Below are 14,529 nucleotides of genomic sequence, written 5' to 3'. Positions count from 1 at the left end.
AACAATAGAACAGTTTGGTCACTGTATTCCAGGTTATGATAACCGCCATACCGGCAAAAACAGGATCGGTAGAAGCTTCTCACCTGACGTTAATGTGTGCACTGTTTGCTACCATAACTTGGTATAGGTTATTGCTTCTTACAAGCTCATAGTGGGTTTATAAAGCTTGTGTAATTGTCCTTGTAAAATCTCTATTGTGTTGCTTCAGTTAACAAGATGCACTAACTGCCGCCGGCCTTTCACATAGCTGGGCCTGTCGCTCCCTGCTCACAGTAAGCATTTAGGATTGGATGCACAGAGGTTTATTTCTCTGCAGAAATCCTTCTATTTGTCCACTAAGCTTTGTATTGTGCTCCCTATGGGCTAAATTTATCAAGCTTCAAAAAATGACAAAGTGGAGAGCGATAAACAGCCAGCCAATCAGCTCCTATCTGTCATTTTTCAAACCCAGCCTGTAACATGGCAGGTAGGAGCTGATTGGCTGGTTGTTTATCACTCTCCATTTTATCACATTTGAAGCTTGATGCATCCGGCCCTGTGTGCACGCGAGGTTGGTGGCCCAATTCAGTCCTGCTTGCTGGGCCCAGCGAGGAGGTTGTGCCCCTGGTGCACGTCTGCAAACGCATATGCAGCTGTGCACACTGGGGGTAAATCATTCACCATTGAATGCTTGCAGTGCTGAGGGAGCCAGAACTCACTTGGCACTGCGAAGGCCGCGGGGAGAAGGAGGCCGCTGGTGATGTCAAAGGTCCGCCTGCAGGGTGTGAATCATCCTGTACATGCGCACAGTGTACAGTGTGCATGGGAATTAATTAATAAAAACTGTTTTTTCTCCCACACTACCTCAGTAGAGCCTTAATGATTTTACTTTGGAATATTTCTATTACATTAAGATTTTTTTTGCCTCTGTGTTCCTCTAAAATTCATTGCTGCTAATTCATTGAAGTCTCACAATATAGCATTTCCGAAGCCCATAATCAAACAACTGCCCTCAGAGGCTTATTGGGAATAGCTGGTAAAATTGTGTATTATTTAGTCACCCTCCCTTTGAGATGATAGAGCACTGGGGCTCTATCATGCTGAGGTGTGTAGGAATAAGGGGTATGTGTTTGTAGGGGGGTGTGTGCCCGAACGGAGCAATGTCAGGCGCCATCTAGTGGCTTTCGCACACAATAGACGTGAGTAGTAGCGTTAGGCTGGGGCCAGGCTCCAGCCTAACGATAGGAGCTTGCACACAGGCTCCTATCTGGCTGCCCACACATTAGCTGTGGGGCAGCAGCATTACATTACAATGTATGTGTTCACACAATGCGGCTGTGCCCAAACTGTAACACTAGAAATCCGGGGAAATTCTGTTCTGCAGGATGCGGCCACACTGCTGTGTGTGACCACACAAAGTCTCCTTGCGGCCACGCGGTTCTTGCTGAATGGAACCTGCTTAGATGCTATGTGTGGCCCAGCACTAAAAGTGGCCATACTCTACTGCGAGAAGTCACAGCAGTGTACGGCCATCCAATTCCCTTTGAAGCCACCCAGGACTTTCCCAGGTGGCAGGATTGCGTGCAGTCCTTCTGCATGAGACAAATCGCATGTGATCCCACTCCCCGCTGCTGGGAGGGGTGCAGAGTCGGAGGTTGGATGTGCAGGTCCGACATCCAACTCCGATGCACACAGGACCACACATCGGATGTCAAACGCATACGATTCACCCAATTTTCACCCCATATCTGGGTCCGATCTGTCCGAATCAGGTGAAAAGTGACCAATTCAGAATAGTTCAATTATTTGAATAGACGTCTTTTACTGGTGGTCTGCAGGGTCTTCAAATATCTCACATATAAAGAAAACCACCAGAGGTGTTATAGTGTAATAGGTCCTAAACATAAAGATATTTCTTAGGAAATCCCCAAAAAAGATGTCCTACTCGATATGGGATGATGAATTAAATCCTTATGGGGTCAGCCTCTGTGTCAGTCGTAAGAATGGATGCTTGCAGTAAGATTACGTTCATCTTGCAATCGGCAAACACATCAAGGTATCTTTTATCAATATGCTCTCAGGTATGCTTACATAATCCAGCAGAGTATCCTCCTGTAGAGGTTTCTTTTATGTAGATAATGGACCATACACCGTGCAGCGTATTAATAGGGACAAAATATATTTATATGAAACAGAAAGTGGGATATACAATTTACCCATTATAATGCATCAAGATGTAAAAACAAACAAGTATCATGGAAAGATCATGGAAAAAACCCAGGTTAAGCTCGCCATTAATAATAATAATAATAATAATAATAATAATATTTTATAAAAAATTTTTTTTTTAACTTTTATATACTGGGATTTATTGGGCCTGAATCTGAGGTGGGAGTAAAACAAAAAAGAGCAAATAACTTCACATCTGTACAAACCATGTTGCAAAGTAAGTACTTACCTACTCTCCCGGAATGGCTGGGAGGGTCCCGAAAATTGAATCCGCCTCCTGGCCCCCTGGAGGGGGGGGCAAGCCTCCCACATTTAGTGGTTCTCTCGCTTCAGCCCCCGCACCTCCAAACCCTGCCGGCAAAACACTCACAGCTCTTTGGGTAGGGAGCGAGGCTAAAATGACGAAAATTGTGTCATTAAGTACCATCCCCTCCCTGAAGAGCCGCAAATCCCTGCATTTACAGGGATGGGGGCAGGGCTTGGTTATAACTCCCAGTAGCAGAGGAAGCACCAGCCCCTAGCTGTCAGGGAGGCACCAAGGACCGAGGGGGGCGCAGAACTAGGACATATCTCTCTCTACTGCTTTCATATTGATTTGCTACAGCCCATGCTGACTGTTGTCCTTTCTCACAAGCCCCCATGGTAGGCCTCCCAAGCTTAAAAGTCCTGGAATGTATGATAGCAGTAGCAGATTGGGGCACATCAGAGCGTGTTTATATTGAGCTTCAGCTCTGCTGTTGTGTCTTATCTGATGAAAGAATAGTTGTGTTTTATCTGATGAAAGAATAGTTGTGTCTTATCTGATTAAAGAAAGGCAGTACTTGTTTTAAGGAAGTGCAATATTTGTCAAAATAAAACGGTTTCTCATCAACTGCTGGTAGCACCCAAAGTTAAATATTCCTTATCGCTGCAATTAGTGGCAATAAGGAATCGCTATTTATTTATTTATAGCAGTTCATCCTGATGACCACTGAGAAGTAATACAATTACATTACTTCCCCCTTTCCTGCCTCCACTGTGGTACTGAGGATGTACCGTCAAGCAAGCAGAACCGCTTGGATCGGATCTTTGCTGAATCTCGAGTTGCGGGCATGCACAGGGAGAAAGCACACCTGTTTCAGACCGGTATCATGCACCCAGCCTGGGGCTAGGGAAAGATCTCATAGTAACAATGACTGTCCTGTTTATTGTATCCCCAGCCACTTTATTGCCTGCTTTGTAGTGTCTGCTTTGACGCAGTTAATGGGACAGATGTACTAAGCTTGAAAAGTGATAAAATGGGGAGTGATAAACAACCAATCAGTTCCTAACTATCATTTCACAGGCTGGGTTTGAAAAATAACAGGTAGGAGTTGATTGGTTGGAGGTTTATCACTCTTTAAGGGTTAGTACATCTCGCCCAATGGGAGCCTATATATGCACAGCTATAAACAGGAGTGTTGGGGTATAGGTGACGTTTGTTGTCTTTGAAATGTACAATTCCATAATTAATCATTAATAACTGGCATTTCCTGTAAAGTCACCTTAAGCATGGTCTTGATGTTGTCTACTCCACAGTGTACCAATAACCTGACAGAATGTAGCTACCGGAATTTTACCAGTGGCATTCAAGCCATACGTGAATGGTACCTTCTGCAGTTCTCCAGCATCTTCTCCAAAATACCATTAGATAAGAAGATTGAAATGGGATACAGGGCTGAAGACCTGATTCTCACCTGCATGTTCGGAGGACAGGCCTGCAGTTACAGGTACAGAGACAAGACAGACTTCTGCTAATAAGGTTCTCTAATACTTGTACAGCCCAGATACGTCAGACAGACAGTGCAAAGTTCTCCACTCCCACACATGACCAAACATTCACAAACATGCCACACTCTGTGTATGTGTGTGTGTATGTTGTATGAAAGAGAGTATGGGAAGTCCTTTGTTCTTCTTCCAACTAGTGCCACAAAGTTTTTCTGTATGTGTATTGCGGTGTAGGACACGTGGCATCATGAAGTCACACCACACTACTGAGAAGCAGAGGAGCAGCTAGGAGGCACATCATGAAGTAATTGAGTGTGGGCTGGGGTCACTGGAGGGATGGAGAGACAGAAGGGGTTGAAGATACACTGCAGGGTTGGAAAGAAAGAAGGGTGTGATGCTGGAGATACACTGGGGACCTGGTGACAGAAGGGTGCTGGAGATACACTGGAGGGCTGGAGAGAAAAAAGTTCTAAAACTGGAGGTACACTGAAGTACTGGTAAGACAGACTGAGGCTAGAGCAGAAGATACACCGTTTATGTGGAGACTTAGAAGGAAGCTTGAGCTACACTTGAAGGCTACAGAGACAGAAGGGTAATGGAGCTGGATATACACTGGAGGGCTTGAGAGGCAGAAGGATGCTGGAGCTTGAGATACACTGGGAAGCTGGAGAGACCCAGGGGCAGCTGCAGACACAAAAGGGTGGTGGAGCTGACGGTAGACTGGAAGGCTGCAGAGACAGAAGAGGGGCGGAGCTGGAGATATACTGGTAAACTGGAGAGACAATAGCAGGCTGAAGAAACAGAAGGGTGCTGGAGTTGACAATACACTGGGGAGATGGAAATACAGAAGTGGCTGGTGAGCCATAAGAAGGGTGGGGGTGACAGTTGTAGCTCCAAGCACATGCATTCAGGGGATGGTAGAGAGAATCAGACAGTGAAAGGTTCAGGGGATGAGAGAGGGAAGCAGGGAATGAGAGGGGGAAGCCGGGAGTGAAGGGTGCAGGAAAGGTCGAGGGAAGCAATGAGTTAGAGGTGCAGGAGATGAAAGAGAAGCAGTGAGAGACGTAAGGAATGACAGAGAAAAGCAGCAATTAGATGTGTAGGGTGTGATAGAGGGAAGCAGGGAGTGCGAGGTTCAGGAAATGATAGAGGGAGACAAGGAGTGATAGAGGGAAACAGTGAGTGGTGCAGGGAGTGAGGTGCAGAGAGTGGTAGAGGGAAGGAGGGAGTGAAAAGTACAGGATATCAAACAAAAGCAGGGAACGAGAGTGGTAGAGTATAACTGAGAGAAGAAGGCAGTAAGGTGTTATGATTGAGAGAGACAATGAGTGAAAGTTGTAGGGGATAAGAGTGTGAGGTGAGGGTATTAGAGAGAGAAGCACAGAGTACCAGTTACAGGGAGACAGAGAGGGAAGCAGGGAGTGACAGGTGCCTGGAGGAGAGATGAAAGCAGGGAGTGACAGGTGCTGAGAGGAGAGAGGGAAGCGGGGAGTGACAGGTGCAGGGAGGAGAGAGGGAAGCACCTGTCCCATCACCAGTGACAGGTGCTGGGAGGAGAGAGGGAAGCAGGAGTGACAGGTGCATGGAGGAGAGAGGGAAGCGGGGAGTGACAGGTGCATGGAGGAGAGATGAAAGCAGGGAGTGACAGGTGCAGGGAGGAGAGGTAAGTTGGGAGTGACAGGTGCAGGGAAGAGAGAGGGAAGCAGGGAGTGATAGGTGCAGGGAGGAGAGGGGTGCAAGGAGGAGAGATGGAAGCAGGGTGCAGGGAGAAGAGATGGAAGCAGGGAGTGACAGATGCAGGGAGGAAATGGGGAAGCAGGGAGTGACAAGTGCAGGGATAGAGAGAGGAAAGCAAGAATATTTTCTATATCATACTACATAGTATTGAAAATAATATATAATGAATATCATATTATTAAATTCCCGAAAATTGATGGGTGTCCCAAGATGGCATTCTATTGAAATTTGCATATGCCCGCTTCTAAATTTCCACTTTGAGCATTGTGTGCGTGTGATTATTTGTATGTACCTATTTTTATATATGGTATATACTACATTTAGTTTGTACTATGTATATAGTGAAATCCTAGTGCTTCCTAGTGCTTGTGTATTCTTCAGAGTAACCCTTTTTTGTTTTTTTTAATCAGCCCCATCAAGTAATTGAGGACTTCTTTGTTGCAGAAATTTCACCCATATTTATGACCAGGACTATGGTAACTGTTACATCTTCAACTGGGGCCAGGAAGATCAAGTGCTGATGGAGTCTGCAAATCCAGGAGCTGATTTTGGTAGGCGAGTCCTTCTGATCTAAACGATTTTGCATGGATCAAACATACGTATTACGTATTGATCAAAAGCCATATCATAAGAACGTTATTTATCTAAATGAAATGGGTCCATTCATAGTAGAAGAAGATTTATTGAATGTATTGGGTTGATATACAGCTCTGTGCGTTTCGGCTGCTCTTAATTCCACTAGCACACCGGACCGGCATTTACTGCCATTAGGGTTGTGGCAGTAATGAACCACACATGGCCAGTCTCTGCTATAAAGATGACATCTTGAAATCTAACCAGGAGTGCAGTTCACATCAAAGCCATTTAGAGATTACAATTGTGTTGCATTTTTTGCTAGGTGTATAACTGTCAGGCTGCTTTGGCCAATCACTTTATAGTGCCCCATACAGACATCTGTAAAATCCTGTTCTACTGACAAGCATACTGTAGACTATAAACTATTCCGGTCTTCCATTGAGTCACCGTCACCTGTGGGCTTCTTGTAGCACTAATTACAGACTGTGCTGGTACATGATTATTTTCCTGAGTAATGAAATGATGACCTGGCGATGACATCATTCTGGCTTCAGCATTTTTGATCTTAGATGAGGCAGCGTGCTCCAGTTCTGAGAGTTCGACAGTTCTCCCTTTGTGTAATAACCAGTGGCGCCTCAGTGTTTTTAGACCTCTTCGTCAGGTGTTACTTTACTATACTGAAGTAACATTCCAAGTATTAAGTGTCAAAGTCTTTTATTGCCAATTACATTAAGTTTATGCGAGGAGTCACTGTTTGCAGTGTTCAACCTTCTTTTTCAAGACCTCTGCTATTTGCCCTGGCAGCTGTCAATCACCTTCTGGGCCCCATATTGGCTAATGGCTGCCCATATCTGCTGGGAGTGTGTCAGAATTTGTGGGTTTTGTTTGTCCTCTGAGGAATGACCACAAGTTTCCAATGGGATTAAGGTTTGGGGAGTTTACTGGTCATGGAGAAAAATGTTGATGTTTTGTTCTCTTCGTTATCACTCTTGCTTTATGCCAAGGTGCCCATCATGCTGGAAAAGGCACTGCTCATCCCAAACTGTACTTGGATGGTTGGGTAAAGTTGCCCTTGGGAGATGTTTTCCTGCTATTCTGTATTCATGGCTTTGATCTTAGGCAATGTTGTGAGTGAGCCCATTCCCTTGCCTGAGAGCTACAGATGTAGCGCCTCTAAACCAGCGCCAGATTCCCTGGCGGAGAGGCGCTCCATCTCACTGGGATGTGCATCCCCATCAACACGGCATCAGGGAGCGCTTTCCCTGCCCGTGTCCACTCCAGGGGGAAGGACATGGATCGGGGGAAGGAGGGTGTCGGGCTCCGTCGGAACAGGGCACGCGAGCCCCCTTCCAGCGGGAGCTGCTCCATCTGTAACCCAACCCATGAATGGTCTCAGGATGCTTTACTGCTGGCAGACTCAGGACTTCTTCGGACAAACATTTTCCAGATGCACCAAACAAACAGAAACAGGGATTCATGACTTTACCCCAGTCCTTAGCAGTCCAATCCCTGAACCTTTTGCAGAATATCAGTCTGTCCCTGATGTGTTTCCTGTTGCCATTCTTGACATCAGGCCATCCTCCAAAAGTCTTCACCTCACTGTGCTCGCAGAGGCTCTCCAACCTGCCTGCTGCCATTCCTGAGCAAGCTCTTCACTGGTGGTTCCCCGATCCCGCAGCTGAATCCACTTTAGGAGACGGTCCTGTTCAATCACTATTACTCAGTCCGCAGTATCTGGATACCACCCTATATTCTAGAAAACAGGTCATTAACAGAAATACTGAATGTAAGTCACGGTGCCTAGAACATACTGTACCTACCTATGCGATGTGTAATCTAAGCAGACACCTACACTATACCACTAAACAGACTCCTTTTATATGTATTTGAAAGTTAGGAGCTGAGACAACGAAACAAGGTCCGTTACATTGGGCAAATATAGGACTACAATGCCCAGACACATCCTTTATCTGTGAATTTAAAAAACAGAAATAGTGAGCTGGGCCCTTATATACTAATGTAATATAGAAAGAGCAACTGACCACTATAAATACAGTAAACAGCAATACGTAGACGGGCACCTTTATCAGTGTTTTTCTATGACCCTTATCTAGAACGCATTATGCCCCTTATTCTGGTTGACTGGCTCGGGGGCGAATTCGCACGGGGGCTCGATGTGTTGTGCATGCGCCGCAGCATTTTTGCGCATGTGTGTGCGTGTGAACTCCACGAAAGAAAACGATTTGCTGGGTGCACGCTCCCTGCCTTTTAAACAGGGGTGTAAAGGGGCCTGGGCCATTAGCATATGGGAACGCCCTGCGTTTCATGGGCGTTCCCATAACCGGATGGACCACCCTTACATATGTGTGCTTTCAGCATCATTCGATGGTCGGCGACCATCGAAAGATGGGGGAGGTTCCCACTGGCATGCGAATGGATGTTTATGTAAAACATCCATTCACATGCCAGGCGAACGAACCCGGCATGCGAAGGGGGGTTGGGCGTACCACCATTCGCAGGGAGGGCTTTGGTTGACTTGCAAGTGCGCAAATTCGCACCCGAGGGAGTCATCCAGAATAAGGGCCTATATACGTGTGTACGGCTATGTGTGGTTTATCCTCTATATTTCACTTCATCAACCTCTCCTCCCCTATGATCTTCGACAAATGAAATCAGACAAAGGATGTTTTAACAAAGAATTGATTTAAAGGTGAAGTTTTAATTACCTATCCTTGTGTGACTATCCAGTACAACTCCCCTCTTCTTAGCATATTTGAGGTAACCATGGTTAACAGAGAAAAAGCAATGATTTCAAGCGCCACCCTCCTTTTAAAGCTTCCAATCTTTTGTTCTGACTCAATCAGCATAACAGAGTGAGCTCAGGCCTTGTCCTCATCAACACTCTCACCTGTGTTATCGAGACAGCTGGTCCTTTTGTGGGAGGGCTGAAATGCAGTGAAAATTTAGTTTTTGGGAGTACTGTTTGTTCATTGGGTACTCTTTACCTAGAACGGCGCCCAAGATTTGGATCTTGGGCATCGCAAGGTAAAAAAATTGCGTCCAAAAAATCGCATGCGATTCGACCGACGCGATTACCGCGATTTTACATAGGGAACAATGTTAAATGGGCCAATTGACCCGATTTTACATAGGGAACAATGTTAAATGGCCCACAGAGTCCAAATAGCCGCCCTCAAGTGTGAAATGGCCCCCCCAATTGTTAAGGCCACCCCACGATCAACGTCAACCCGAAGCGTGGCGAGCGGCGGCGGTACGTGTCCTCCGACCTTTTCATACCCCCACTATCCACGTCGCCGTGGAGTGAGAATAGAAAGTGTGGCGAGCGCAAGCGAGGCGAGCGGACGCGGATACCTTCACAGGTATCCGCGTCCCCTCGCGGGCTCCACAGGTATCCGCTTTCTATTCTCAACTCCACGCCGACGTGGATAGTGGGTGTGTTAAAAGGTCGGAGGGCGCGTACCGCCGCCCCTCGCGGGCTCGCTGCGCTCGCCACGCTTCGGGTTCATGTTGATCGTGGGGTGGCGTTAACAATTGGGGGGGCATTTCACACTTGAGGGTGGCTATTTGGGCTCTGTGGGCCATTTAACATTGTTCCCTATGTAAAATCGGGTCAATTGGGCCATTTTAACATTGTTCCCTATGTAAAATCGGTAATCGCGTCGGTCGCATCGCATGCGATTTTTGGTCGCATGCGATGCGACCGACGCGATTTACAATTTAACATGCATTTCTATGTGAAATTGCGGGCATCGCATCGGTCGCATCGCATGCCATTATAATGGCATGCAATATACATGCGATGCCCGCAATGGGCGCCGTTCTAGGTAAACAGTAATGTTCATTGTCATGGCAAAGAGGGACATTGCAATAAATCTGATCACTCTTCATGACATTCTGCAGTATATGCATATTACCATCATAAAAACTGAGGTAGCAGATGGTATAAAAATGTAATATTTGTGTCATTCTCAACTGAACAGCTCATAGAAGCTGGGGGGATACGAATGCACAGTAGAGAGGTTGATATTGTGCATGCGCCTGTCCCGGTGCCTGTTGTCTACATTATGCAGGCAGTGGGACCGTGGCAGGGAGCAGGTGAGTGGCAGCGGTGGGTGGTGCCGGCATCACGGCTAGCGACAGCCCCCTCCTACAATCAGGTAGGATCTGATAGGCAAAACCAGTGCAGGTGGCCATTAATCATTTGAATTGATCCTGGACCACCAACCCAGTGAACCCTGCCAAGTGTCCCGGGGCACCACAGGGTGCTACGGAACTCTGTTTGAGAACTACTGGTCTATGCTTTAAATCAGTGGCAGTTATGCTTTCAAACCAATATTTTTGTAATTTTTTTTTAAAATGTTGACCATATTTTTTTTTATTTTTTTTTTTATACCTAACCAATGAGTCAGTCATCACATCCCAGATATGTTACTATCAGCACCTGCTCAATTTCTGAATATCTGGGAATAAAATATCCTCACTGAGCAGAATCCAGAAATAGTTGTCCATAAAACAAGGTTTTATCTCCCTGCTACCGCCATCCGGAACCAACGCCCAGACCAATATCAATGTCCTCACTGTTTGTAAGTTAACAAACAGAATCTCATATGACATACAAAGAAAGCTGGGTCTTTATAAAGTGCTTTTAGACATTTGTTCTCCTGTTCTGGTATCGGCAGCTCAACAATGACCCCTCCAAAAAGATCAAATATGAAAGAGAGAGAGAGCTTTTGACCGCCACCCTGGATAATCAATTACAGCAGGTTTTTATTTATACTTTAAACAGTGGCAAGTCTCTTTTGTTATTGTTATTATAATTAATTACCCTTAAGTATATATCGGACATATCTTCTAGGACAAGAAACCACAGTGTTTTGATAGTTTCCTTGTTCTAAACATTGAGTTTGTTTGGCAAACAAAAATGTCTTCCAAGAGGTAATGCTACGTGAAAGCGGTCTGATTCGTGTCTGTTTCAGCAAGGTCTCTCTCCAAGTGTTACACAAGTGCTTCTTTTAGATCATGATGAGCCCCATAACCAGGCTACCCCTGGTTTTTACCTTTTTTCAGTCCTCATTCCCTTGGAACAGCAGGGGCCCAACCCTACATGGGTATGGCATGTAGTAATAACAGCTGATGGTGGAACGGACCCTGGCACTTGATTTATAGGGGACGCTAAAAAAGTTATACTGAGATGGGAGCAGGAAATGCAGGTATTTAAACAGAACAAGTCCCCTGTCAGTGCTGTAGTCATGCTGCCTCAAGGAAGCTTGGTGTTTAATTTTAGGGTGAGGGCCAGTAGTAGTCTGGGTACAAAGAGGTCTGGCAGGTAGCAATCCAAAAAGTATCTGGTTCAAGGATCAGTATTGGGGCCATATAGTTAGAAGCATCCCACGGTACTTGTTTAGTTTCACGGCGGCAGCTCCTGCCGCTCTAGCTATGAATCTTGGCAGCTTGCCAGACTGCCTTAAGCTACGTGTTACGTGTCCTCCCTCCTTTTCAGATCCCCACTATCCACGTCGGCGTGGAGTTGACTTTATATAGTGTGGGAGCGCAGTGAGCCGCCGAACCGTGGCGAGCGGACGCGGATAACTTCACATGTATTCCACGTCCCCTCGCGGGGCTCGCTGCACTCGTCACGCTTCGGGATGGCGTGGATAGTTGGGTTTATGAAATGGAGGCATTTGCCAGTATGTAACATGGAGCACTGGCAAATGCCTCCTTCATTGTGCATGATACGCAATTGCATCCACACCCGCTCTTAGGACAGGAGAGGCACACGCTACTCAGACGCAGGAGCGTCTCAATGCTGGAGCGTCTGAGACGCTTCTACGTCTCACACAGATGGAGCGCCTCTCCGCCGGCGCCCGCATGATCCGCTCTCCACAGGAGAGAGGATATCATGCGGTTGCCAGCGCTGTGTTAGAGGCGCACACTAGGCTTCACAGGAGCTTAGGAGTACCAGCGCTGGGCTGCCTTGGAGGAGTCAGCGTACGATGCTGATAACGTACATTACAGAAGTAAGGTGGTACGTGCTGCCGCCCTGAAACTAAACAAGTAAGCACCTGGCAAGCTGACAGAATTCAAACAGTCGCTACGCTCATAGCATAGCTTAAGGCAGTCTGGCAAGCTGCCAAGATTCATAGCTAGAGTGGCATGAGCTGCCACCGTGAAACTAAACAAGTACCCTTCCCACAGACTGTACCTATTATTGGAATAGCAGTGAGGAGCCTTATAAGTCCCCTCTCCGCCCCCGTGTGCATCTTTTGGCTCTTGAGATTTGCCAACTTGTCTGGGGAAAATAAATATTCTTCTGATCTATGTCCTGACATCCTAGGAATACTTTAGCACCGAGTGTTGTTACTAGTAAACAGAGAGGTAAAATAAGGTGACACCCTTAATCAGGGTTTTAATAGCATTGTAGCAATGTAATGCACTGGGGTTGCTTGCCCCTACTGCAGGTACTCTCCACATGGTTCTGTACAGTGAATTACTATAATCCACCCTTATTGGTGGATAATTCAAGCCATCGGCCAATCAGCATGCTGACGTCATTCACTTTCTGGCTGCAGGCTCCCAAGAAGCTCTGGACGCCCCTTGCCCAGTCCTCAAATACCCCTAGAACTGTGGCGCCCTGGGCAGCTGCCCGGTGAACCCATACGTTAAGATTGCCCTCACCCTAATGACTGGAGAGAAGCTAATCTCACACGGGGTTATTTTGGTTCACTCTTTCTGACAAAATCCTTCTTGGATGGACAAAACCATGTGCACTGCAGGGGGGGCAGATGTAAAAAGTGCAGAGAGAATTAGATTTGGGTGAGTTATATTGTTTCTGTGCAGGGTAAATACTGGCTGCTTTATTTTTACACTGCAAGATAGATCTCACTTTGAAGTAAAACCCCACCCAAATCTAATTCTCTCTGCACAAGTAACATCTGCCCCACCTGCAGTGCACATGGTTTTGTCCATCTAAGAAGGAAATTGTCAGAGTGAACCAAAATAACCCCCACAGTGTAGCTTATGCTCATAGCATATATCGCTTCTTATGGTTATCGGATTATTATTTTTCATTTCTCATGTCCAGGCGCTTGGTTTCAGAGGACAAAGACTGCACATAAAGGGAACATAAGGATGTTACGGGGAACATTGATGAAATTAAACATATGGACAATTAATTGGTGCTGGAAGATTTAGGGGCAGATTTATTAAGCTTGGAGAAGAGATAAACTGGAGATAAAGCGGAGAAAAGGCAAAAGGAGATAAAGCACCAGCCAATCAGCTGTGTTTGAAAAAGACAGTTGGGAGCTGATTGGCTGATGCTTTATCTCCTTTTACCTTTTCTCCACTTTATCTCCAGTTTATCTCTTCTCCAAGCTTAATAAATCTGCCCCTTAATTTTTTTCAAAAAGCAGTTTAGGTAGACGGGGAAAGGATATAACAATCCAAAGGTCTCGTACAATCCGCAGTTGTGGGGCAGCCAAATGGTAACTTGTACTACACGTAAGTTTAGTTAATATCTATATAGGGAAGATTTACTAAAACTTCTTAAAAAAAAAGGTGGTGTTGCCCGTTGCAACCAATAACATTGTAGCAGCACCTATCTTCACTCAAAAGTTACAAAATGGCTATAAGATTGGTACTATCCGCTACCGTGTACCTCTTAACGTCATCATAGAGAGCATGGCATAGTCATTCTCCTTCCCTGTGAAACCATCTATGGCTAAATAAGTCCCAATAATGTGATATCCTCATTGGAAGGCTACTGGCCAATAATCCTGTTATGGACCATAGCAAGTTCCAGGTGAGCTGATTATAGGAAGGTGTACCTACCCTAGTTTACATTTAATTGACTCACTTATTGACTCTCCCTGGGCCAGATGTTTCAAGCTTCAAAAAGTGATACAGTTGATAGAGATAAACAACCAGCTCCTACCTGCCATTTTTTTTAACTCAGCCTGTGACATGACAGTTAGTAGCTGATTGGCTGGTTGTTTATCACTCTCCATTTGATCACTTTTTGAAGCTTGATACATCTGGCCCCCTGTCTTCTAACCATGTAGCCATGGATTTGCTGTGATACTGTAGATGGGAGCATGCAAGTCCTCCCAATGAGATCCTAAGGGTCCATTGGCAATTTACTAAGGCTTGAGGATTAGTCCATTTTCCTTTAAGGGAGACAACAGAATCCAGGAGACCACTGCATCCAAAGAAAAAAATGCTTCCTGTATTTCAGATATCTTTCCG

The 14,529-nt window shown here is 45.8% G+C and overlaps 1 protein-coding gene across 1 annotated transcript in view; it reads left to right on the top strand.

Moving 5' to 3' along the window:
* Positions 1-14,529, top strand: part of SCNN1B (sodium channel epithelial 1 subunit beta) — a 70,124-nt gene that overhangs the window by 37,153 nt on the left and 18,442 nt on the right. Inside the window, exons 4-5 of the mRNA XM_083152863.1 lie at positions 3,766-3,956; positions 6,136-6,242. Of these exons, the coding sequence (XP_083008989.1) occupies positions 3,766-3,956; positions 6,136-6,242 (298 nt within the window). The remainder of the gene's footprint in view (positions 1-3,765; positions 3,957-6,135; positions 6,243-14,529) is intronic.

This window comes from Crinia signifera, chromosome 7 (assembly GCF_055691185.1).
Source record: "Crinia signifera chromosome 7, ASM5569118v1, whole genome shotgun sequence".
Classification (NCBI taxonomy): domain Eukaryota; kingdom Metazoa; phylum Chordata; class Amphibia; order Anura; family Myobatrachidae; genus Crinia; species Crinia signifera.
The sequence above is the reverse complement of the archived record's forward strand: the minus strand, read 5'-3'. Positions and strand labels throughout refer to the sequence as shown.